Source organism: Haliotis rufescens, unplaced genomic scaffold, assembly GCF_023055435.1.
Source record: "Haliotis rufescens isolate VD_foot unplaced genomic scaffold, xgHalRufe1.0.p SCAF_1, whole genome shotgun sequence".
In the NCBI taxonomy this organism is placed as follows: domain Eukaryota; kingdom Metazoa; phylum Mollusca; class Gastropoda; order Lepetellida; family Haliotidae; genus Haliotis; species Haliotis rufescens.
The window spans coordinates 29,032,306-29,059,978 of NW_025963779.1; the positions used below are offsets into that span (position 1 = coordinate 29,032,306).

The following is a 27,673-nucleotide window of genomic DNA, read 5'->3' on the forward strand; positions in this document are numbered from 1 at the left end:
TGTTGAGGTGCGAGCGTGTTGTGGTGTTGTGTGGCAGTTGCCATCTTCACACCCAAGCCCCGACTTGAGCAAGGATACACAGTCTACCTGGCCGTGTTGCCAGCTACTTGAAGCTCCGTACAGCAGAACATAATGTAATTAATACAAAAGCCGCTCCATACAGAAAAAATACCCGGCACAAATGTCTCTCATCAATTATTTGATTTTATTTAGATTCATTTCCGACAGACTTCCAAGTAACATCAAGATGTTTGTTCAAACATTAGAGAATACCGCTCTCAGATGACTGAATAAACATTAGAGGGATCAAGACTTGGGAGAAGTGGGGGCTGGTGCCGATGCCTCATTATAGCGCTTGAAGAGGGAATCATGTTTTGACGTTAATAGCGGCTTAGCCTTCAAATGTTCCTTTTTGTGATTACTGCAAAATATTCCGTAAAATATGGCCCATCAAGGATTATTAACTGAAAGCATTGAAAGATTTTATGGTAGCTTTGTGGTATACAGGGAGTGCTCAGTAATTTTGTTTGCTTCCCTCGACCCCCACACCATGTGTTTATCATTTAGCATCATTTTATCAAGAATTAACAACAGCTCCCCAGATAAGAGGCACATCTCAGAAAAGGCCTAGCATTAGCAGCATATGCAAGAGACAACTTACATCAAGAGACATTAACTTTAAGGGGGATCAAGGGGCAATCATTTCAAGGGGGTGATGAATGCTTGAAGTGTTGGCGGAAGTTTATAAACACCAGAGGTCACTACTGTTTGACCCCCTGGTGAGGAAGATTAGGCTCCAGTTCCCCAACTCATGTAAATTATGACTTAGATACATTTGTAGCTTTGTCTTTCTATGTGTAGCCTCGTCCATATGGCATGGATCAAGTTGGTAGGGTTAGCTAGGGGATATTGGAGGCTGGTGCTGATGGATGGCAGATAGACTTGCTCTCCCTAGCTGCTGTGGTGCTGTAACCTTGTCAACAGGCACCAGATAAGCCGGGTTACATCACATTAATCATGTACTCATGAAGAGCATTCCACACTGCTCGTACACTTACCTGTGTATCATTACTGGATATTCCTCACTATTCCTCACTATTCCTCTACATATCACATGTGCATCACAAAACAAAATAAACTCATTCTTTATAATCACTGTAATCTTGATACTGTGCACAGTTCCGGTTGAAATGTCTTTTTTGTTCTACTTTTTGCGTATGTATATTAAATAACATGTTTTCTTGAATAATAAATGTTGAGACATGGATCTTATTGTTATTGAAATGACATTGAAATGAGGCAGGCAAGTTGTTTCTGATGTACAAATCAGGCTATTCAGTTGTGACATGTTTTATGAAGATACGGCTTGATATCTGTGAAATTAGAGACTTTTATGGTAGCTTGAATGTCCTTGTGGATGGGAATAGCAGTAAATCTCCACATTGCTGCTGTGGTCGACCGACTCCCTATACTGATTTATCTAGGAACAGCTGGTAGCATTGATGTGCTGCAATTGTGCATGTCGATGAGCTGTTGTAGTTGATTTATTGCTGATCCTCACCCCCAGCCCACAAAGCCCCAGTGATGACTTTACCATGGAGCTGACCACCTCCATCCTTGATGCCTGCTGGGGGGATGTATATGGGCTGTGTCAGTGATACTGGGTACATTTGGGAGGGCGAGGAGCACTGTCAGCTTGTAAAGGGAATCTACTGGAACAAGTTATGTTGCCATAAAACACTAAAGTTTGAAACATGAACTGAATAGAATGCTGTAGCTGCACTTACTATTGTTAAAGCCTTATGTTGAACGTGGTGTTGGGTCTTCATACAATGGGTTTGTGTGTGATAGAGAATTATTTTCTAAAGAAAGAGCATGAACTCTATTATGATTGAAGGTGTATTAATTATATTGAAGTAAGAAAATAAAGATCAGTTTTAAATTGAATTAAGAACATCTAGACAGTTATGAGTTTATTAGGCAAGGCTACGGTTAGAGCAGCAAAACACAGAACAAGCTACTGTGGTGTGAGTTGACAGCTATTCCTTTATTCTGCAAAATTGCATAAATACAATGAAAATATCTATCAGATGAAATTACACAAACATAACACATAGTATCAACACACAGATGCATAAACTACTTTTAGATACAAAGCTCACCCAATCCAATATGTTATGCATACGAGAAACACTATTGATACTTGATGTTAAACATTTCTGTAACAAACACACAAAACAGTAATTACAGTAAACTTGAATGATTAACTATTGATTTTAAGCCAAATTACAACTTAAAATACTTGAGACATTACATAATTACCACCACTACCAATTACCATGATGTAAACACAATATACACCAAGTACACACAACTTACCACTATGTGGCAATGAGCTGGCAACTATGTTAGCGCTGGTCAGAGCACAGGCATCATCAGATCAATTGCCATATTCTACAAATTTGAAACAATAAGGCTGCATGTGAAACAGGAATGGCCAATTAAATTAAGAACATGTTAAATAACCTTTTCATACTTATCCATTCAATATATACTGCATATACTGCATATATACATGTAAATAGATATTTAAGCAATAATTTATTGTTAGATTTGATTACAGATTTAGTTTAGATTTAATTAAATAGTTTAACGAATTAAGAGAGAAAATGATACCAGTCACACAGTTGGTAGAATATCTGCAGATAAAAAGATACATGTATACTAATTATTTAATACTAGTATATTATTTGCAGGTTAAACTCGATATATTACCAATCAATGCATTACTTTAATGCATCTAATTCGTAATGATATTCTATTTTTTCATTCTAGTAAGTAATAAACTGTTTCAAATATTGTAAATGTCAAATAGTAAAACAATTGCAAGGAACCTTAAGTGTTTTGGTATGCCATAGTTCTTAATCAAACTAACACAGTATATATAAATTAGCAAGAATCAAGAAAACAAAAAATTACCAAAGTAACAAACAAGCTGCTTGAAACCTTACCCACAGTCAATTCACACATTAATCAAACTTCCCAATGATTATGAAATACTTACAGTCACAATCAATCTCATTTATCTGACAAATATAACAAATCAAATAGGTAGATTTACACCTTTGTACCATGTTCCTTTCATTGTATAGTGTTCAACAATAGTCATGTATAAAAGTTAACAATAAATAAAATTCAGCTTAATACATTAACTGGCCCAAATGCTTGCGAGGCTATTACAGCTAATGCGCAGCTACCACCCAGAGTCTGGGACTAGCTTCCAGGAACCCAGCACCAGCAGGCTGACTGTGTGTGATATTGTTTTATACCAGCTGCCAATTAAAGGGGCAATGTAATCGAGTTGATAAGAGCTTCCGATTGCCTCCTCTAATGCTGTTATAATGAATAAGGGATGGTGTATTAGTGAGGGCTTGATAGGGTTTGGTAACTCCTTCATGGGTTCAGATAAGTCACTTATGATGTAATACATTTATTGACCCTTATCAAGCTGGTATGAGGGTAATAATGACATTTTCCACAGTGCATTCATGCATGCTACAGATACAAGCTTATCATTACTGCGGAGCCTGATGATTGGCTTACTTAAGCTTGATAGCATTAACAGAGAATTTACATTTTACATCATGAATTCTTTTTGAAATAGTTACAGTTTAGATTTGTCTATGATGATTTCTGAATGTGATACAATTTTGAAATTCCTCCAGATCCTGTATTTGCTGTGAAGTTTTAGGAATAGTTTGGTAATTGAAAATGGTATTAGAGACTTTTATGTCTGAAGCCTGATGCAAATACTTGTGTATGTAAAATTGTAATTGAGTCCATGTCTGAGGTTAGAGTGTGGACAGCCAACCTTTGTCTCCTGAGCATACCGTATTCGACGTAATAAGCGCCCCTCTCTAATAAGCGCCCACGACGATATTTTCCAATATATTGGCTAGTGAACAATCCCAATTAGCACCCTTCCGACTGATCAATGTACACAATTCGTGTATATTTTTTTCCGTGTATAATACGCACTCATGTGTTATATGCACCCTTAATTACGGGCAATTAAATTCTGGAAAAATATATCTGTCGTGTATAATACGCACAGACTTTTCTTTTGTATCATTTTAGGCTGTCAGCAATAACCATAAAATTTACGATCTTTTGACTCTTTCACCAAAATTATATTCTAATAAGAGACCCCTATTTCTAATTTTGAGAGCGCCCTGGGCTCTTATTATGGTATGTTTAATAAAACAATCACCCCATTCAATTCTCATCCTTCTCAGCCAATGCAGCCCATACTCATCCTCTTTTCAGCCATGAAATTAAGAGATTTAGGATTACTTAATAATCAAGGATTCATTCATTCTATTATCTTTATTTAACCTTATGTATAACTGTATTATGGGGACTATATATTACTCTTAGCCAATCAGGTCCGCACACAGTGTGTAGATATTCATCTCTCACTTTATATTTCCACATCATAATGTTACATTTGTTTTAAAAAGAAATTGTTAATACCTAATATTTATGTAGAATGTACAGAGAATGTACCTACTGTTCATATATTTGTAGTTTGTAGAATATTGCCACTGTTTCTCGATGGAATGTTCCACAATAAATATCTTATCGTATCTTGTCTATATATAGCCATCCCAACATCTGAGTCGGTCTGTGAGTGTATGCGTGATTTCAGTGACTGTCGTATGTGGATGCTACTGAATGATGTCCATCTGTTGGAAGCAGCCACTCATAGTTTTGTGGCTAGTAAATAATGTTGAAACTGCCCGTGCCTTTTAGTTCTTTTGGTTTATTGATTTTGTTTAGTGTTATGACAATAACATTGACTTTAAGCCTACTTAGAGCACACGGATGATATTGCCGAAGGTGTTAGACTAACATATAGTCTTGGAAACTGTAGACTCACATCTAGTCTCTGAAATGAACATATCGTACAGAAAAAAACAGTTATCAATTATCTTAATAAAAATATAATAAAAGGGAGCCCAGAGACTCTCTTCATTTTCCTGATACTGCAGTAATCTAGACTTGCCAAACATTATAGACTTTCATGGGCTGTATTTGATATATATTTGTATCAGGGTCTGTAAGACAGACTAGAAACATTGCTAAGTATAAGGTTAGGTAACAATAATAATAGGAGCCCTTGTGTATTAAGTAACCTTGGCTGCTGGAGCTGAGATGGGGGTGGGAATGGACTGGAGGTGGTTGTTTGATTAAATTTGTACTCTGGAATCTGTGAGTGAGTTGGGTTTATGTCGCTTTGAGCAGTATTTCAGTTCTAACATGGTGTTAGAGACTGAAGTGCAAATGCTCAGTGTATTCATCAGCACAAATCTGAATAATATTTGTTTGTTTGTTTATTTCTTTGTTGTTTAATGCCACACTCAGCAATATTCCAGGAGCTGTGTGACGGTGGTCTGTAAATAATCGATTCTTGACCAGACAATCCAGTGATTGACATCATGAGCATCAATCTACGCAACTGGTTTACGATGACATGCATCAACCAAGTCAGAGAGTCTGACCACCTGATTCTGTTAGTCGCTTCTTACGACAACACTGTTGCCTTTTACGACAAGCATGGGTTGCTCAAGACCTGTTCTTCTCTCTACAAGTTTGAGTGACACTGGTTGTTTTTTTGCAGGGACCCCTGTGAATCGGATTCCCATCATGGCCAAGCAGACCCTGGACCTGTATGAGTTGTTCCGCCTGGTGGTGTCCAAGGGCGGCCTCGTGGAGGTCATCAACAAGAAACTGTGGCGGGAGATCACCAAGGGCCTCAACCTCCCATCCTCCATCACCAGTGCAGCATTCACACTTAGAACACAGTAGGTGTCCTTTCCTGTTCACAATCACATACAGCATTCACACTTAGAACACAGTAGGTGTCCTTTCCTGTTTACGAACACATACAACATTCACACTTAGAACACAGCAGGTGTCCTTTCCTGTTCACGAACACATACAACATTCACACTTAGAACACAGCAGGTGTCCTTTCCTGTTCACGAACACATACAACATTCACACTTAGAACACAGTAGGTGTCCTTTCCTGTTCATGAACACATACAGCATTCACACTTAGTCCACAGTAGGTGTCCTTTCCTGTTCATGAACACATACAGCATTCACACTTAGAACACAGTAGGTGTCCTTTCCTGTTCATGAACACATACAGCATTCACACTTAGAACACAGTAGGTGTCCTTTCCTGTTCATGAACACATACAGCATTCACACTTAGAACACAGTAGGTGTCCTTTCCTGTTCATGAACACATACAACATTCACACTTAGAACACAGCAGGTGTCCTTTCCTGTTCACGAACACATACAACATTCACACTTAGTCCACTGTAGGTGTCCTTTCCTGTTCATGAACACATACAACATTCACACTTAGAACACAGTAGGTGTCCTTTCCTGTTCACGAACACATACAACATTCACACTTAGAACACAGCAGGTGTCCTTTCCTGTTCATGAACACATACAGCATTCACACTTAGAACACAGTAGGTGTCCTTTCCTGTTCATGAACACATACAACATTCACACTTAGAACACAGTAGGTGTCCTTTCCTGTTCATGAACACATACAGCATTCACACTTAGTCCACTGTAGGTGTCCTTTCCTGTTCACGAACACATACAACATTCACACTTAGAACACAGCAGGTGTCCTTTCCTGTTCACGAACACATACAGCATTCACACTTAGAACACAGTAGGTGTCCTTTCCTGTTCATGAACACATACAGCATTCACACTTAGAACACAGTAGGTGTCCTTTCCTGTTCATGAACACATACAGCATTCACACTTAGTCCACTGTAGGTGTCCTTTCCTGTTCACGAACACATACAACATTCACACTTAGAACACAGTAGGTGTCCTTTCCTGTTCACGAACACATACAACATTCACACTTAGAACACAGTAGGTGTCCTTTCCTGTTCATGAACACATACAGCATTCACACTTAGAACACAGTAGGTGTCCTTTCCTGTTCATGAACACATACAGCATTCACACTTAGAACACAGTAGGTGTCCTTTCCTGTTCATGAACACATACAGCATTCACACTTAGTCCACTGTAGGTGTCCTTTCCTGTTCATGAACACATACAACATTCACTTACAGAACATATGCACACAGCATTCACTTTCATAAAACATTTGGCAGCCAATCACAGAACACACAGGGCATTCACTTACATAACTCATGCATACTACATTCACTTAGAGAAACCATTGAACCAAACTCACTCACTCATAGAACACACTTGATCACAGAACCTTTGTACCATTCACCCACAGAACATATAAAGCCTTCACCCACAAAGCACACACAACACTCACATATGCAGCCTTCACCCACAAAACACACACAGCACTCACTCACTCATAGAACATATGCAGCCTTCATCCACAGAACATATGCAGCCTTCATCCACAGAACATATGCAGCATTCATCCACAGCATTCATCCACAGAACATATGCAGCCTCCATCCACAGAGCATATGCAGCCCTCACCCACAAATCACACACAACACTCACTCACAGAACATGCTCACTCTCAGGACAATTATGCAGCCTTCACCCACAGAACACTCACAACACACACTCACTAACAGAACACAGACAACGCTCACAGACACAGAACACTCACAACACACCCTCACTAACAGAACACAGACAACGCTCACAGACACAGAACACTCACAACACACACTCACTAACAGAACACAGACAACGCTCACAGACACAGAACACTCACAACACACACTCACTAACAGAACACAGACAACGCTCACAGACACAGAACACTCACAACACATACTCACTAACAGAACACAGACAACGCTCACAGACACAGAACACTCACAATACACACTCACTAACAGAACACAGACAACGCTCACAGACACAGAACACTCACAACACATACTCACTAACAGAACACAGACAACGCTCACAGACACAGAACACTCACAACACACACTCACTAACAGAACACAGACAACGCTCACAGACACAGAACACTCACAACACACACTCACTAACAGAACACAGACAACGCTCACAGACATAGCCTGTCTCCCAGACCCCAGGGAATAAATTGAAAAAACTCCAGTCTAGAATGAATTTTGCAAGTCCAAATTGCCTCAGCTCTAGCTGAAATTAAGAATTGTTCTGGTCTCCACTTGGATTTTATTAATTTTTATTTTGTAGATATGTATTTGTAAATAAGGTAATTTTATTTCTGGGACTAAATAACAGTCTATCACAGACTCAGCACTCCCCCACAGAACACACAGCATTGTGCAGCATCATGCTAGCATCTGTAACTGTAGAACCATATACAGCCTAAAGACCTCTAACATGTCTAATCTCTCAACAATGAACATAGACTGATCAGATTTCCTTTTAAGCAGTTTTTATTATTAATGACTATTCTATCTTATCCAACAAAGTTGGGAAACTTTTTGTTGTGAATTTCATCTGAGAACTTCCCCAAGAAAAAAAATCTGATTGAAAATTTGTGCCTTTACTTTGGAGGGGAATCTAATTTAATGACTTGTTATCAAGCCTTTTGTTGTAATGATATTAAAGACAGAAAAAGTCCTTGATTGGCTTGGTATAATTTCATAATAAGATGATTACGAATTGCAAAAATACCAGCAGTGAAGAGAGCAGGGAATTCCCTGGTCTCTGCCCATAGACATGCATTAGAGAGGACCGGTTCCCATCAGTTTATTGGAGTTAATTCCCTTTCCTTCACACAATTAAGCCTAATTGTTGTATTTCCCCCGTCCCTTATAATATGGAACAAATCAATCTATGTCCCATGCTTGGGGAGGGACATATTGCATCATCCTCTCTATGAGAGGTAATGTGACAAATCAAACACAAGCACATTTCTATAGCAAATGAAAGTGGTACAATTAGATAGTGTTTTATCACGTGGGATTTAATGAACAGGGGTTATTCCCGTTACTGGTGTTGAGCACTATTGATGTAGGGAATTAAACTGAAGTTATCAGTAATTATCCACTGCTCATTGGCACATTGCTGCCCACTGCAGATACTACCCGGAGATGCGCGAGTTATCGACCAGCGATATACTCCATTTGTAGCAAGAACCATCTACACTGATGGCTTACAGATCTCGACGCTGCAAACAAAATTGAATTACTTTCATTTGCTACTCTTGATACCAAATGATTTGGACGATGCGTTAAAATGAAATATTCATCGTTGCCACCAAATGTTACCGTAGTCAATTATGCGAAAGAACAATCAATTGCTCCGGCCAAATTCCAATTATCCCAAGCAAGGAAATATTATGTAATTCTTAATTCAAGTAAAATATTTATGAAGAGAAGTTGCAAACTCACGTATGTGATCAATTGGTTGGTTATGGAGGTGTTGGTAGAAGGTAGAACTGTAATTGTAGTGTTTACCTATGGGTAGCTGACGGCACAGGGGTGGGGGGTGGGACAACCTGGGGGATACTTTATGAAGGGTGAATATGCCGGTGCATATTACCTTCCAATAAGCGCTACAATGTGACCTACAGAGCAGAAAAAAACAGCATTTTGCAACTTGGAATGAGAAAGACAGATATTAAGATTCTATATTTAGGATGATCAAAGAAATGTTCAAATTCCCTTGATTATTGGGCAATTTCGTGTCAGGCAATGTTAATTGAATGTGATATCATATAGACATGAAGAAAGCTATTTGTGGGCTATAAATAAGTGAAAGGAATTCATATCTGAAGTGCTGTATTAGTCTATCGTGTGTGTTCTATACATTTACTTGACTGAGTTTTAAGCTGCAAAATATGTCAGTTATCAAATGTTAATTAAACTTGAGGTTTTCTTATCATGCAGTACTTCCAAAAGATGATTACGTCTTGAACAATGTAACCAAGTCATAATATAACGAATTTAGCCTTTTTACCAAACTTATACTTTATGTAACAAAACTTGGCTGAAGGGTTTCTCTTTAGAGACGATGTCTTTCCCATAATTAAGTTAGAATTAAGCTGGCAAAGTGATAACGCAACACTGTGCAAGCCACAACCTATTTGATGACACAAAAGGTTAATAGCCCCAATATGTAGCTCCCTAGTGAAGATCTTGCAGAACTAATTAAAGATCTGAAGGTTAGGGGGGATTAAGTAATATATGGGTGAATCAAAGTGACCTTTTAATGTGGGATTGTGGTGATGGCTCGAGCAGGCTACCTGAACAAGCAGATGTGAAGAAGATTAAGCTCTGGAATAAGTACTCTTCTAGCACCATCGGTTGGCACTCTATTTCCACCACAACCTCTGAAGCTTGGATGCAAGGATGTCTGGACCCATACACCATAGTCATCATCATTATTGTCAAATACATCACAAACATTGTTCCTGGTCCAATCCAGACATATGTTTATTCCTCTTCATGCACACACACATGTAAATGTTTGGCCTCTGTGGGGATTTGGTGGTACTGGCATATGTCTGTTTGCAGCTATAACTTGCCCCCCATGGCTGGAAGGTTGGGTTTATGTGGGGTTATAATAGCATTGATGACCTGATGTCAGACTCTGGGAATTCTTGCTGGTGATAAAAGTCAAAGATGTAATACTCTCCATATGCCCCACATAGCTGCTTTTATCAAGATAGATATTCATAGAAGATCTGTAATAGTATCCTGTCCAGATATCCTGGCATTATATCATCTATCTATCACCAATGTAGATATCAGCTTAGCTTTGTGGACTGGAATAAACAGTGGTAACAGGTTTCTTGGAGTGTAGCTTGAGGGGTTGTTGGAGAAACATGTCTTGTCATATTGGTCACTCTTTTTTGGGCACCACAATTCGCTGTGCAGAGTTGCGTCCCTTGGGTATGCCAGAAACCTGTGATTGTGGGTTCGAATCCTGGTTTGCTCCGATTATGTTTCTAGGTTTGTCAGCACCATACCCGTGCTCATGGGTTTCACCAAAGTGGTAAACGTCTGAGACCTGCATCACTTCGGGCTTTCCTCCCACATTAAGCTGCAATATAACTGGAATACTGTTAAAAGCGGCGTTAAACCCAACTCACTCACACAGTCACTCTTTTTTTGACACTCTGTTTCAGTTATTTTTAAATTAACTTAGGTAGTAATGCTTTCTAAGGACCATTCAATTTTCATAAGAAAATTGTTTCAGAAATTATTTGTATGACTTACGTTTTGACATACCAATTTCATTTTTGTTTTTTGACTGTAATGCAAAACAAAAAAAGAAAATGTGATTTGGTCTGTTTCGTAATGTAACATACATTCCTCATCCTAAGGGATCTACCTTAGTCTACACTGCAGATGTACAATCAAGTGTGGATTCTTAGTTTGCATTACTCTTTGTCTTGTAGGAGAATTTTGTTTTTTTGTGAACAGGTAACGTTTTTAATATGTAGGCCACCTACCATCCTTACAAGTTTCCAATAGGAGATGAATGCAAAGCAGTGGAAGAGATGAAAGAGGAAACACACTCACTTGGGAGGTGCTCCTTTAATAATTGCTTCAATCTGGTGGAGATTAACCCAGCTTCCTATCGTTTTTCCCTTGTATTTTGATTCAGTCTGGATGTTTCCATTCCAAGTACAATGTCATTAATAATCACACTGTGTATTATTTACCAGTTAATTTTTTGCCCTCCAAATTCCGAATTTGATTTCCCAAGATTCTTCCAGCTGTCCAAATAGATGTAAATTCCGCCGCCAGGAGCCTTGCAGCTAATTCATTCCAAATATGTCAACACGCTTATTATAATTTCCGGCTTTCTTGATACACATATGGCCATCTATATCAAGCTAAAGTAACCACATTCGGCAGAGCATTTAACTTCTGCTGCAGAGGCAGAAATGCTCTGGCCGTCCATTAATTTAGGAGAATCTAAGAAAACGTCTGACTTTATTGAAAGATACCAACATATGTTGGGGATATTTGATAGTGTGCGATTTGCTAACAATCCCACATTATTCTATAACTACATTTATCATGTTACACCTAGCTCGACACCCAACTTTTGTTACTCCATTTTTTCAGCCACACACAGGATGTTTTTAAAGTGGCACTGAACTATTTTATATGGTGGGGGATTTTTTTACAATCACAAGTCCAATTAATTGTGTAGTGTTTGTAAAGACTTTTGGGTGGAATTCGTGTTGAGACGCTACACCTGTTGGGGTGGTACAAAGAACCAGTGTTTGATTTACAATAAAAATCCCAATTAAAGTCTGTGAATGCAGGGATGTTGTGAGTTAATCATGTATCGAAGGTTAGAATTATATTTACATTGGTCTTGTTTAACAGAAATAATGATGGCTATCTTCAGTCCAACAGCATATCTGCACTCTTAAGTTCAAATATGGCTTCCAGTTTGGTGCAGTTTTATATTTTTCATACTGTACTATTCTCATACAACATATCATTTGTCCTTACGTAATTCCTAAATGACGTGAAAATTATTGAGCAATAATTGAGTTTATCTTTTTGTTAATTCAGTGACAATTTCTAGTCCGGATTACTTTAAAAATTTGCCTTTTTTCAGAAATGATTAGATGTACAATTGTCTGTATACATGCATGTTTGGCACAACAAATGGATGTAGAAGTTTTTTGCATAAAAAGGGATATAGAAGTTGCATGTTATCAGACAATGGGACTAGGTGCGCCTATCAGTGCAAAGTGATAATTATCCGTGGAAATAACCGGAATACTACTTCCCCGATGTCTGTGCTCCTATGTGTAACAAACAACTAAAAAGCCGTGTCTAGGCCAGCAGGCAGGAACCTCCACAATAAAGAAACTGTTTTCCAGTATACAATCAATTATGATCTGATGATGTTTATCAGGTGAAACACACAAATCATTCGTGCCAATTTGGCATTGTCATCACTATTTATTTGAATGGGACCGTCTTGGATTGACATCATGATTTGATAATTGGTGAATATGTGAAAATTGTTGGGAAATTAGAGAAACTGAAGGTACCAAAACAATTACGATTGCACACACACAAAATATTTTCTTTGACATTTGCTTTGTGTATTTTAAAGATATTAAGCAATAAATATTTCTGGTTGAAAGATAGACATAAATTTTGCTTTTCTTGTGAAAGTTATGTTTGTTGAAAAAGCACACATACTGTCTGTTTTTTTAATGAAGATACATTTTCAAATATGTGGTGTTTTGCTTATAAGGTTAAAAATAAATAAAAGTGGAATAAAAACTATTTTCATTCCTTTTGAAATTTCATCTTTTGTTTTAACATAAATGTTTTTGGCATTGTCAAAATATGTTTCATCATATCCTAGAAAATGCACTGCCATCCTTAAAAAAAAAAATATCATTATTTTAAACATCCTAATAATAACACTGACTTTCCTTTTCAGGTATATGAAGTACCTCTATCCCTACGAATGTGAGAAGCTGAAACTGAGTTCCCCACAGGAACTACAGGCAGCTATTGACGGTAACCGCCGGGAAGGGCGTCGCTCCAGCTATGGGTATGACCTGTCCCCCGGGCCCACGTTGGTCCCCACGAGCCATCATCTCAACGGCACTCTACTTAACGGCAAACTCGGAGGTGGATCTCCGGGCAAACTCTGGCCCGACATGGACAGTAAGTAGATGATGATGACGTTTTACAGTTGATAGAGAGATGAAACATGCCTTTATCCCTTTCAAAATGATCACCCAGCCGAGATTGGTATTGTTCCTCAAGAACCTGCACTCATAACACTCATGTGTATATCCAAGGGAGGATAAACTATTTTAATTTTTTTTCTTGGTATTATATGAATGTAAAATGGTAATAACTTTCTTTTTAAAAACATTTTCTACATTCTTGCCAGGGTGAATAGAATGTGTATTGTTGGTTTTGAACTTGTGATATAAAATTATCTTCTCTTCATCGTTATCATTCATACACTTAAGTACATACATACACCATTTTATTGCTGTTGTATGCTATGCTGTCTTTTAATATTCTTGAGTTAAATTCTTAATGATAGGAGATGTCAAATTTATTATTTGAGATCTAATCTGTAGAAAAATACGAATTTTATCAACAAAGGCTTAGTCATAGATGAGAAACACTCTCGATAAGGTAGACTATAAATTATGAAGCAACAATGAAACAGGACTTGCTCACCTATCACAAGTTGATGTTGTTAGGAAGATATTATCTGTTAGTCATAGATGAATATTGCAATTGATTGGTTTGATATCAGTTTATATGTTGTCATTTGTTTAGGGATTGTATGACACTCACATGAGCACAACTGCTAGCCTTTATAAGTGCTTTTTGACATAAATTACACAAGTTGTGCAATAAAACTGTCAGAATTATCGTAATTTGATCTGATATGCATTTATTCAACTTGAAATTTCTGGTGTGCTTTCGAGGAGCCTTTTGAAAAGCTTGCTCCCGAAACGGGCAGGGTTGTTTCAGTACAGTGGAGGGCTTTAATCGTGGAGGTGTAATTTTGATATCGAATGCCAGTATTGTTCAGCCTGGGAGGATTGAGATGAAATTATAAACCTGATGATTGTAGTTGAAGCCTAGTCAGGAGTGAGCAGCTTATCAGATGTAGACCATCGTAAATCAACAATATAAATGTTGGTCTGTGTCAACTACACTAAGATGAGAAGTAATTTGTAGACTATAATTTCAAAGTAATTTAATCGCTGTGAAGGCCATTTAAATGGATACCTTGTCAGAAAAGTGGGCTCAATGTTGGGGCTAGAGCTGAAACTTCTGCCGTGAGATCACTGGGATTCTAGTCCCAGGATTGTCTCGCTCGGATTGATATGGTGAGGATTCTCCGATTACTGCTTTATCGGTGGTGATATCAGAACTTTGTTGACCTCTCACCTCCATGGGTTTATAAATATATATCACTTTATCATGAGACAACAACTTGTGTTTGTGGTAAAGACAGGCAGCCTGGCCTCGAGATCACACCAGACTTCTTCTTCTTTTCTTTGATCTGCTCACACAAGCAATCCATTCAATGTAATCATGTTCAGAGTCAATTTAAGTTATATCAGGCGATACCAAGCTAGATATCATGTCAAATGTGGGGTGTTTTTTTCGTCGAGTTGGAGTTGAGCTAAATCGCCACACCTGCTTGTGTCTGTTTCCTCTACTTTTTTTCCCTATCCTTTTTCTTGCCTTGTCAAGTTTTTCCTCAACTGCCTAATGGACCGGCCTTTAATCTTGGGAAATATACTTTTATCATTCAGACAAAACAGAAATATCACAGTTCACATGCTTCACAATAATGGTTGTATTTGTCAAGGAGATGGTATCGCTCCTTTGCACCGGGAAAGAAAGTCTTGTATTTAATTTACAAAATGTGTTTCTTGATCACATGTTTTGTTCATCATGATCATCTTATTTTCATCTGCCGACTTCAGTCAGCAGTTTCTGCTGTATTACCAACTGCCATATGTAATCATGTTTTATGTCCAATGTTGTTGACCTTTTACCTCTCAACTCTTTCTACACTCTGGGTTATGAAAAAAAGAATTACCGTATTCGACGTAATAAGCGCCCAGCTCTAATAAGCGCCCACGGCGACATTTGCTAAGATATTGGCTAGTGAACAATCCCAATTAGCACCCCTTCCGATTGATCAATGTACACAAGACTTATTTATTTGCGTAAAATACACACTTGTGTGTTATATGCACCCTTAATTATGGGCATATAATTTTGGAAAAATATATCTGTTGTACATAAACATTTCAGGCTATGAAATTTATCTTTGAACTCTGTTTTTTTTCACCAAAATAATATTCTTATAAGAGCCCCCCATTTCTAATATTGAGAGCGCCCTGGGCGTTTATTACATCGAATACTGTAAGTCTTAATGAAAAACTTGATATATAACTGTACAAGTTTCCATTAAATCCTGAACATAATTGGACTCCCATAGTCCCAAAGCATAAAGAATAATGAAATAGATATTTGTGTTACAGTTTGATGTATGGATTATGATTTCACATTCAATGTTTTATGTAATGTGTTTTTTAGATGATGATGACAGCCTCCCTCCAACCCCCCAGCATTTTCCGCATGGCCGTGGTTTGACAGAGCGTGATGCTATCGCCATGGAGGTGGCAACGCGGGCGATGGAAGAAGCTACCCGCAAGATGGAGGCGGCATCACGCACCACGCCCATCGAAGAAGGTCCCCCACGTAAACGCATGCTGTCAGAGGAAGAGAGAATACTGGCCCATGCTGGTATGCCCAGTGCTCATCTCAAGATCACAAGTCGAAGTAAGCTCAGTTACTTTCTGAGACGTTGTCCCGACATAAATTATTGCTGGAGATGCATTGTTCTATAGCCTTGTTGGAAAATAAAGCAGGAAAAAATGTCAGAAATAATTATAATTTTTAATGAAATGATTACAGAGTGTGAGACAACTGCACCCTGTCCCATAAAAAATCCATATGTTTATTGAACAATTGTGGCACCGTCATTGTGATGTGCCATCCGTGGAAATGGCTTAATTCAACAGTAGGCTTATCAAAAAGAGATGTTAATTATTAACACAGACCTTAAATGGAGGACAGATACGTTGATCTATGCAAGCGTGATATCACGAAGGAATCAAGAGGGTTTCTTTCACATCACAAGATCACACGGCATAGCATGTGCTTGAATAAGTGATGAGCTGGTGATGGGTCACACATGACAAGCCCCCTGCAGCATGGGGGCCTCCGGGTACAGTTAGCCCAGGGGGACCAGGCCACACTCAGGGGTGGATGGCGAGTTCTAAGAAACACTACGTAGGTGTTCCAATGCCCCGCCACACTAGGTGGACTGACAATTAAGGCATCATTAATACTCTGCCATGTGTCCCTGTGGCATTAAAAAGAGTGGATTGGGATTTGAGATGAAGTATAAAAATGTATCCTTTGAAATGTTAGAATGGAAATTGAACAGTATTGTGATCATTTCTAAGTACTTATGAACTATCCTTAAGCTATTCTTTATTGATTGAGGTACTGTGCTCCTTATGTGCAGTTGATGGGGTGCCTGGCAAGTGTATATATAGTCTCCATCATCAACCTATCATGTAGCCTGTCATCTTGTTTACCATCTGGGATTTTGATTTAGAAACTACTTTCCATTTTATTTGAAAAGTTGATCTTGTGTTTATTACTCAGATGTCAGGAAAATTGATGCATCAAATATTATCACTGATTATGCTGGTGATTCAAAGGGCTGTCTTCCTCAAGTGTAGTGTCCGTTATGAAGGAACAATCTGAAATGTGTGACATGCTTACATTGTTATTAAGTTTCTATATCATAATTATCACATACATGTGCATGCTTACCTGATCAAATACCTGTAAAACCCTTTTGCTTTCCTTTATATCGACAAAGCCTAAATATATTGCATGCTTACCTTCGTATGTGACATGTTTGTGTTAATTCTCAAATCTGACATCTGTAACAAAAAACAAACATGTTCATCAAGTTGGTGTTTGCCCATGTGATCTGTGACATGCTTCACCTTACTAAATTCCCATCTGTGACATGCTTACCCTAACTAAGTTCCAGTCTGTGATCTGTGAAATGCTTAACCTTACTATGTCCTCATCTGTGATCTGTGACATGCTTACCCTTACTATGTCCCCATCTGTGACATGCTTACCCTTTCTATGTCCCCATCTGTGACATGCTTACCCTTACTATGTCCCCATCTGTGACACGCTTACCCTTACTATGTCCCCATCTGTGACATGCTTACCCTCTCTATGTCCCCATCTGTGACATGCTTACCCTTACTATGTCCCCATCTGTGACATGCTTCACCTCACTATGTCCCCATCTGTGATCTGTGGCATGCTTACCCTTACTATGTCCCCATTTGTGATCTGAGACATGCTTACCCTTACTATGTCCCCATCTGTGACATGCTTCACCTCACTATGTCTCCATCTGTGATCTGTGACATGCTTACCCTTACTATGTCCCCATCTGTGATCTGTGGCATGCTTACCCTTACTATGTCCCCATTTGTGATCTGTGGCATGCTTACCCTTACTATGTCCCCATCTGTGATCTGTGACATGTTTACCCCTACTATGTCCCCATCTGTGACATGCTTACCCTTACTATGTCCCCATCTGTGACATGCTTACCCCTACTATGTCCCCATCTGTGACATGCTTACCCTTACTATGTCCCCCATCTGTGACATGCTTACCCTTACTATGTCCCCATCTGTGAAATGCTTACCCTTACTATGTCCCCATCTGTGAAATGCTTACCCTTGCTATGTCCTCATCTGTGACATGCTTACACTTACTATGTCCCCATCTGTGACATGCTTACCCTTACTATGTCCCCATCTGTGATATGCTTACCCTTTCTATGTCCCCATCTGTGACATGCTTACCCTTACTATGTCCCCATCTGTGACATGCTTACCCTTACTATGTCCCCATCTGTGACATGCTTACCCTTACTATGTCCCCATCTGTGACATGCTTACCCTTACTATGTCCCCATCTGTGACATGCTTACCCTTTCTATGTCCCCATCTGTGACATGCTTACTCTTACTATGTCCCCATCTGTGACATGCTTCACCTCACTATGTCCCCATCTGTGATCTGTGGCATGCTTACCCTTACTATGTCCCCATTTGTGATCTGAGACATGCTTACCCTTACTATGTCCCCATCTGTGACATGCTTCACCTCACTATGTCCCCATCTGTGATCTGTGGCATGCTTACCCTTACTATGTCCCCATTTGTGATCTGTGGCATGCTTACCCTTACTATGTCCCCATCTGTGACATGCTTACCCTTACTATGTCCCCCATCTGTGACATGCTTACCCTTACTATGTCCCCATCTGTGACATGCTTACCCTTACTATGTCCCCATCTGTGAAACGCTTACCCTTGCTATGTCCCCATCTGTGATCTGTGGCATGCTTACCCTTACTATGTCCCCATCTGTCATCTGTGACATGCTTCACCTCACTTTGTCCCCATCTGTGACATGCTTACCCTTACTATGTCCCCATCTGTCATCTGTGACATGCTTACCCTTACTATGTCCCCATCTGTGATCTGTGACATGCTTCACCTCACTATGTCCCCATCTGTGACATGCTTACCCTTACTATGTCCCCATCTGTTATCTGTGGCATGCTTACCCTTATTATGTCCCCATCTGTGATCTGTGACATGCTTCACCTCACTATGTCTCCATCTGTGATCTGTGACATGCTTACCCTTACTAAGTCCCCATCTGTGATCTGTGACATGCTTCTCCTCACTATGTCTCCATCTGTGATCTGTGACATGCTTACCCTTACTAAGTCCCCATCTGTGATCTGTGACATGCTTGCCCTTACTATGTCCTCATCTGTGACATGCTTACCCTTACTAAGTCCCCATCGGTGATCTGTGACATGCTTCTCTTCACTATGTCTCCATCTGTGATCTGTGACATGCTTGCCCTTAGTATGTCCCCATCTGTGATCTATGACATGCTTACCCTTACCAAGTTCCCATCTGTGATCTGTGACATGCTTAGCCTTACTATGTCCCCATCTGTGACCTGCTTACCCTTACTAAGTCCCCATCTGTGACATGCTTACCCATACTATGTCCCCATCTGTGATCTGTGACATGCTTACCTCCATCCAGTGACATGTTCACCTGGCACTGCTAGTCTGTATTTCAGATGATGGTCGCTCGGAAATCGACAACTCTCTGGTCGTCAGCATGGAGATCAACGGCATCATGTATCAGGGTGTTCTCTTCGCACAGCATCCACGCCGAATCTGAGTGTAACTGTGACCAGGTGTGTGTATAGACAAGACAATCAGGAGCTGTGTGCACGCTGGACGATGGCAACGGCGGCATAATATCGGAGGCCACATCACTGGTCTCTGAAGGTAGCAGGCGAGGCGCACACGTTCCCACCCCCAGGCCGAGCAGGGCGAGGGGGTCAGGAAAACGGGACAGTATGACATTACCAAGCCTTACTGCCTCAGCACTGAAGGATTCAGGATGGATATCTGCATGTCTCCATGATTGACAATCCTCTGGTGGGTCATACGGCTAGCTCAGAGATGGAACAATACATAAGTTATGCAGACTGAATTTTGCAATCAGATACATTGTATGTTCATTTTATGTGAGGACAATTGATGAGCCTTTACGAGGCTGTCTAGTAAAAAAATTGTGTCGAATGGGTGAGGTCATGGTTCCAGAAGGTCAAGGTCACAAGACAATGCCACGCCTACCAAGGGAGGACTGACTGACGGAATCGGCCTGTCATGACAATCATATTGAGATTAGTGCAGCACTCTTCACTTGTTTGATTCTCATTCTGACAATCATTGTACGCAGGGTATGATAAGGAATTGGTTCAGTATAGAACAATACTAGTACATTCAGATTTAGTTTGCTGATACTTAGCTAGGTTTGTTAAGGTTACAGAGAGTAACAGGTGAAGTGTGCTTGCCAGTGTACAGTGACAACCCCACAACATGTGCCCGCATCTGTTATATGTGTTCAGATTCCAAGATTTTATGGCTTACTAGAACCAATGTTATTGATGGAACAGGTAGGGCATATGCGGAAACAATGGTGTGCATTTTGCACATTCTACGAGGGCATGTGTAGTAGGGGTTTTCAGAGATTATTATTATCAATATTCTGTATCAGAATCTGTCATATGAGATATCACTTTTTATTGTTGCGTCTGTCATAAGTCATTCACAGAGATTGAAATGTCTCATTTGTTGTACCATTGTGAGATTTTAACGAGAAGACTAGAACCTTAACTCTCATTTAATCACTGGAAAGCCGAAAGAAAGAGATTTGGGGTATAAATCCAGAAATTGTTGGGTCCATGTTTTTTCAAGGTACACAGATAGTTGCCCATGTACGTTGTGCTGTAATGGGCACTAGACCATGGCTATGTGAGACACACACTGAGCATATTGTCTTGTTGTATGTGTAGAGGAGGACAGGAAGAAGCTTCATGTCACTGCTATGCCAGCTTCTGCAGGAATTAACATTCTCATCATGGTCATCAGACGTTGCTAATCAGGTGGAAATTTTCTGAAATTTTCACTTCAATATCACTAAATCTTTTAACCTATATGATACAGGCACAATCTATAACAATTGTTGCTGATACAGGCAGAATTTGTAACAATTGTGTTGCCAATACAGTACAATATGTTACAATTGTTGCTGATACAGGCACAATCTGTAACAATTTTGTTGCCAATACAGCACAATCTGTAACAATTTTTGCTAATACAGTACAATCTGTAACAATTGTTGCTAATACAGGCACAATCTGTAACAATTGGTGCTGATACAGGCACAATCTGTACCAATTGTGTTGCCAATACAGCACAATCTGTAACAATTGTTGCCGATACAGCACAATCTGTAACAATTGTTGCCAATACAGCTAAATCTGTAACAATTTTGTTGCCAATACAGCACAATCTGTATTAATTGTTGCTAATACAGGCACAATCTGTAACAATTGTGTTGCTGATACAGGCACAATCTGTAACAATTGTTGCCGATACAGGCACAATCTGTAACAATTGTGTTGCTGATACAGGCACAATCTGTAACAATTGTTACTGATACAGGCACAATCTATAACAACTGTGTTGCCAATACAGCAAAGTCTGTAGTAATTGTTGCTGATACATCACAATCTATAACAATTGTTACTGATACAGGCACAATCTGTAACAATTGTGTTGCCAATACAGTACAATCTGTAACAATTGTTTGCTGATACAGGCACAATCTGTAACAAATGTTGCTGATACAGGCACAATCTGTAACAATTGTGTTGCCAATACAGTACAATCTGTAACAATTGTGTTGCCAATACAGTACAATCTGTAACAATTGTGTTGCCAATACAGTACAATCTGTAACAATTGTGTTGCCAATACAGTACAATCTGTAACAATTGTTTGCTGATACAGGCACAATCTGTAACAACTGTGTTGCCAATACAGCACAATCTGTAACAATTGTTGCTGATACAGGCACAATCTGTAACAATTGTTGCTGATACAGCAGGACCTAGTTTCTCGAATCTTTGTAGTGTTTACAAATACTTGGAGCTTCAGGGAGGTAGGGCCACAGGTACGACATCTACACGTTGGTTACTCGTGTATGTGACCCATATTCTCTTTTTCATTTATATTAATCAACTCCTGACTTCAAGAAATAACTAATCATACAGTTAAAAGCATCACAAGCAATTAAGCATTTGTGGTAATGGGTATAGACTTGTAGCAATTAAAAGGTGGTCATGCTCCCAGTGCGAGATGTTCTAAGGAAAAGATTGATTGTTTTTGCATTGTTCAAGTTAAGAAGTAACACATCAAAAGAGCATTTATAATTACTGCTGATCTCCAACTTGTGGAATATTAATGAGATAAATTGCTTGCTATCTTTGAAGCAGAAAGCTGGTACACATGATGGAGATCAACTTTAGTGGATACATTGTCTCCAGCAAAATGAGCTATTAGATGGAAGAGGTTATAGCGTGCGTTAGTACTCTTTTTTTTAAAAAAACAAACTGTTTGTCTGAAAAGTTTGGAAAATATGCATTTAGTAGGGATGCTGAATATTGCTATATCATTCATTTGTAATACTGCAAATTCATAAACATTTTTCTGCATTTCCTCCTTCAATGCCTACCTCACAATAAAGGTCTTGTAACTTAATTTGAATTTTTCACTAGCTACTTACTACCTGTTCAAATTTTACAAGAATCCTTTTGTGAATCTGAATTTGATAACCCTAAAATGTATTTGTACTTGTTTACATATGATTAATTTTGTATGGGGTATTGATTAAAGTGAAACAATTAACCCAACATTTTGCCATGGTGAGGTATATGAAGTATTATTGTGAAAGTTCTGTGACCTCTATTGTTGACTAAACACATTTGGTGTAGTTGATAAGTGATAGGCCATTAGCTAAGGTTAGCAGGGACACATTCTGGTGCAAAGAATCTCATTAGGCTCAGATAATACATGCATGGAAAATTTAAGTACATCGACTTTAGAAACATATCATTCCCTGAGAAGGATGCATTGTAGCATGCATCACAGAGTCTATTACATGAGAAATTAGTTACTGATCAATGTGCAATGTCATGGGTATCGAGAGCTTATCCTGAAGGTATAGTGTGTAAAAAAGATGACTTTGTATCTTGGCATCTATGGCATTGGACAATTATGTCCTGTTTATCAGCGGTCCAACCATCAAAAGCGTTCATCAATTATGTTTAGTTAGGATATTTCAAATTTGATGACAGAGATCCTCATTGAGTAGCTGGCCCATGGGCCTCATTCAGAGTTGCTGTCAAGCATTGATGTACAATTCCTACACTGTAACAACAGAATTCGCAGAATGACAATACATATCTATGTTTGGGGCTGATGGTTGAAACAGCTCAGTCCTCAACGTGGATACACATCACCAAGTTCATAAAACACATTGTTCATTGTCACAAGATTTACAGTCATTACACCAAGTTGGCCCCCAAAATAAACCATTGTGGCAAGCTGTGGCAAGCTCTTGTTGTAGATTGTGTCTGGTACAGGTACAGAACTCGATACCTCAATTACATGGACCATTGGAGCTTTATGTGCAAGCTGCAGTCTGTTTCTTGTTTTCTTTTGACACAAGATTTTGTTGTTATTTGTAAATGTTGATGTTAATATTTGTGCCTCTTTCTATGCTCTTAAGCTACTTCTCAGGGATGACCACACTATTGGTTCTATGCTGCGTGAAATCCTCTGACTCTCCCTTCTGTAGACTTCCCTGAGGCCGAGAGAATATGCCACGTGGTAGACTTTCAGACATAAATGATTACCACTAATATTTTCTTCTGGTAGCTTCTCCTCCATATCTTTTTATTACATAGAAATACCAAAATATGTTGTAAATGAATTTTCAGTTCAAGGTCCAGATTGGCTGCAGTAAATACACTATACTCCCCTCCTTGAGTCTGTTCAGACTAAACAATATACCATTCTTCTCAGATAGGCCCAGGGCCCATGTATATTAATCTGACAGACACTTTGAGAAAGGCTTATTCTTGGATATTCTAGGCACATTTTAAACCACTCAAGGCTTTAGACAAATAGTGGACATGTACCCTTGAGGTAACACTATTGACAAAACTTAAAAAACTGAACATACAATGTTATGTTTGTTGTTTTGGATGCCTGTGTAGCAACAATCAGAATGTGTACAAATTATGTATTTTGACTCAAACACTATTATTGTCATAGTATTTATGGTATGTATATGAATATTTTCTTGTTGACTCCAATAAGAAATCCACGTTGCACGCCCAAGATGTATGGAATCCAAGAAGCACCATGCTGTTGTGGCCATGGTGCTCATGTCAAGAGGAGTCCTAGATTGTTGTCATGGCTACTTGACTAAAGTCTGTCTGATAATTTCAGAACCGACATTTTACAGATTTCCTCAAAAATTATGTTCATAATAATTACAATATTTGCATGTTACATTGGTATATATATATATATATGTACATTGTAGGATTTCAGAGTGTCATCCAGAAATGTTTTGTCTGTTCAGATGATGCAGTCATACCCTTGTGATGCACACATGTTTTTTGAGAAAATCGTCAACATGTGTTGGCCTTGAATTATCAGTCAGACGAGTAGTTTTTTTGTTAAACTGGATACTTGTTCTTGTGGTATGAATGTAGGATGATGCATTGTCCTTGTTTTATGCATTACATTCAGTCATGATGCATTCAGAGTTGGAGGAACTTCATATCAGTAATGTATATGAATGTGTATATTTACAAAGTTTCAATAACTCATTGTTTGACAATCACTGGAAATAAATGCTTAGCATTTACCTTTATGGTAGATACTCAAAAAGTGCAATAAGATATTTCCTTCACAATAAATCCCCTAAATTAAGACCAGACAATCAGATGTTTTATTTCAATGTGAAATTGGAACAAAAGACGTTCCCTCAATGAATGTCAATGGTCAATCGTTTCTTTTCTTTTATACACCAAGGTTAATCAACTAAGCTTGTCTTAATCCATCACCCATCCCTGTACATAAACATAGACATAAACCCATTCCCTAATATAATCTCCAAATTTATTTCAATTTTTCAATTTATTGATAGATATTTTATCAGATGTTTATTTTCATTCTATCTGCTTATAATATTTGATAAGAAGATATGTACTGAGATTATTTATTTACACCTGACTACCATTCTAACAAATGTGTTGGAGCCATATTCATAAGAATTAGGCTTTTGAGTTTGCCAGCTATCATAAGTGCTTCAGAATCACCTCTATCACCAGTGACATACCCAAAGTTAGGATGAAGCAATATGTGATACTCAAATGCTTTAAGAATTGAAGTTGTACTGTAGACAGCAGTCAGTACCATACATGAAAATACTCGATATGGAAGTGAGATTGGATATGCTGTATGTTTTCTCTTGGTTTTATATGGGCAGATATTTATGTGTCATGATAGTTGTATGTAGTTTTGTGGAAGATAGTACAGTCTTGCATTCATTATACATAGCTGTTTGCCAGCTCTATTGTCTATGTTGTTGATATTTTTATTACTTCTCATATGAAAACTGTCATGTGGCCACTCGTCATTATCATTGTAAATTAAAACACTGCCAAACTTAACACTTCATCAATTAGAAAAGATTAAACCATTTGTCAGATTCAATCACTGTCGTTGTCTTTGCAAACCTTTTAGCCATAGCTATTATGTTCCAAGGCTAAACCAACCAAATTGTCATGGAGCACCTATTAAGCCAAGTTAGAATATTATCCTGGAGTTGGTTACAAAAGTGCGTAGAGGTCCACAGGTATATCTTACACAACAGACTATCATAGGAGAGCTTCATATCAGGCTGAATAAAAGCATTTGTTTCATGAAAGAAATTCATAAAGATGTAAAAATTGTTTCTCATCATCATACCGGCTGCATTATGTCAGTACCCAAAAATATATATGATTTCAAAAATATCAAAAAAGCCTTGCTAAAGAAATATTAACTGTCCTTGTCTTAATCTTTCTGCCATGGTTGCTAACCAGTCTTTGTCCTACTGAGATAAAAAAAAAGCAGGTGATCTAGTAATTTTTACGAAAATCTTCTGATGAGAAACAACTTTTTAATAGCCTAAGTCAGTGACTTTAGAACAGTGACACAGGAAGGCGACATGATTTTAAAAGAGTGGTTAAAGTCTCCTACCTGTTTATATTTTTAAGTTTCAAAGTTAGAGTGAAAACAGAATGCGATCTTTTAAAGGTGTTTTCCTGATAAGCAGGGCCTGAGAAACCAATGATATTATTACTTTAGTTTTCTTATCTTTAATACCATAACCTATGATTGAAATATACCTCTCAGGGGACATGTGCAAACCAAAGATTATGAAAGCTGTTGAAGCAGCCTTTATACTGAAGTGAAATGTCAAAAAGCTTTATTTCATACGGTCAATTTAACCTTATGACGAACTATCAAACCATTGTGATGTTGTTTCATTTCAGTCTGTTTAAACTTTGTTCTCCAGCTAACCTCATTTCCTCATATTGGATTCAAATTGATGACCATCTCAACATCTTTATGAGGACCTTGTGAAACCTGTAGCTCCTTCTGTTTGTTAACTGTCAGCTTAGTTTTTGAGACCAAACTTGAACATGATTTAAACTATTTGTTTGCAGAATTTATTTTCTTCCCATCTATCCATAAATCACATTTTTTATTAGATATATCTAACAGTAAAGACACTACTGCAGTTTTCCTTACTCTGTGTGTATTTCATTTTTAGTTTCTGATTTGTCAGTTTTATGTCAGTTTGACTTACTTGCCTGTGTCCTCTGTCAACTTGTATATTGTACTATAGACATGTCTTGTACATTTCTCCACTTTCTCAGCTGTCTGTCATCTTCATGTCCATGCTTATCTATTCAGCTCACAGATTTAAATCATGTATGTATATTTCTTTTTTTCATTATTGAAATTTGACCCAATTTATATTATTTGCCAGTATTTAAATAAAAACAAAAACATTTGAAAATATTGAAACTCCTATTTTTGTTTGTTTTACTTCTTCTGTCTTGACTGTTCTGTTTTCCCATGAGTGTATGCTATTCTGACAACAAATGATACTATTCTGACAACAAATGATACTATTCTGACAACAAATGATACTATTCTGACAAGTGATACTATTCTGACAACATATGATACTATTCTGACAAGTGATACTATTCTGACAACATATGATACTATTCTGACAACAAATGATACTATTCTGACAACATTTGATACTATTCTGACAACAAATGATACTATTCTGACAACAAGTGATACTATTCTGACAACATATGATACTATTCTGACAACAATTGAAACTATTCTGACAACATATGATACTATTCTAACAAGTGATACTATTCTGACAACATATGATACTATTCTGACAACAAATGATACTATTCTGACAACATATGATACTCTTCTG

At 38.3% G+C, this 27,673-nt stretch overlaps 1 protein-coding gene across 4 annotated transcripts in view; it reads left to right on the forward strand.

Annotated features, from left to right (window-relative positions):
- LOC125378605 (AT-rich interactive domain-containing protein 3C-like) overlaps window positions 1-27,238 on the forward strand; it is an 80,012-nt gene extending 52,774 nt beyond the window's left edge. For 2 of the 4 annotated variants that reach the window (XM_048394294.1, XM_048394296.1), the window contains exons 4-7: window positions 5,681-5,864; window positions 13,479-13,708; window positions 16,127-16,372; window positions 19,794-27,238. In XM_048394294.1, the coding sequence (XP_048250251.1) occupies window positions 5,681-5,864; window positions 13,479-13,708; window positions 16,127-16,372; window positions 19,794-19,909 (776 nt within the window). In that variant the 3' untranslated portion in view covers window positions 19,910-27,238. The remainder of the gene's footprint in view (window positions 1-5,680; window positions 5,865-13,478; window positions 13,709-16,126; window positions 16,373-19,793) is intronic. The other 2 variants (XM_048394297.1, XM_048394300.1) reach the window with 1 other exon arrangement.
- Window positions 27,239-27,673: the final 435 nt, after the last annotated feature.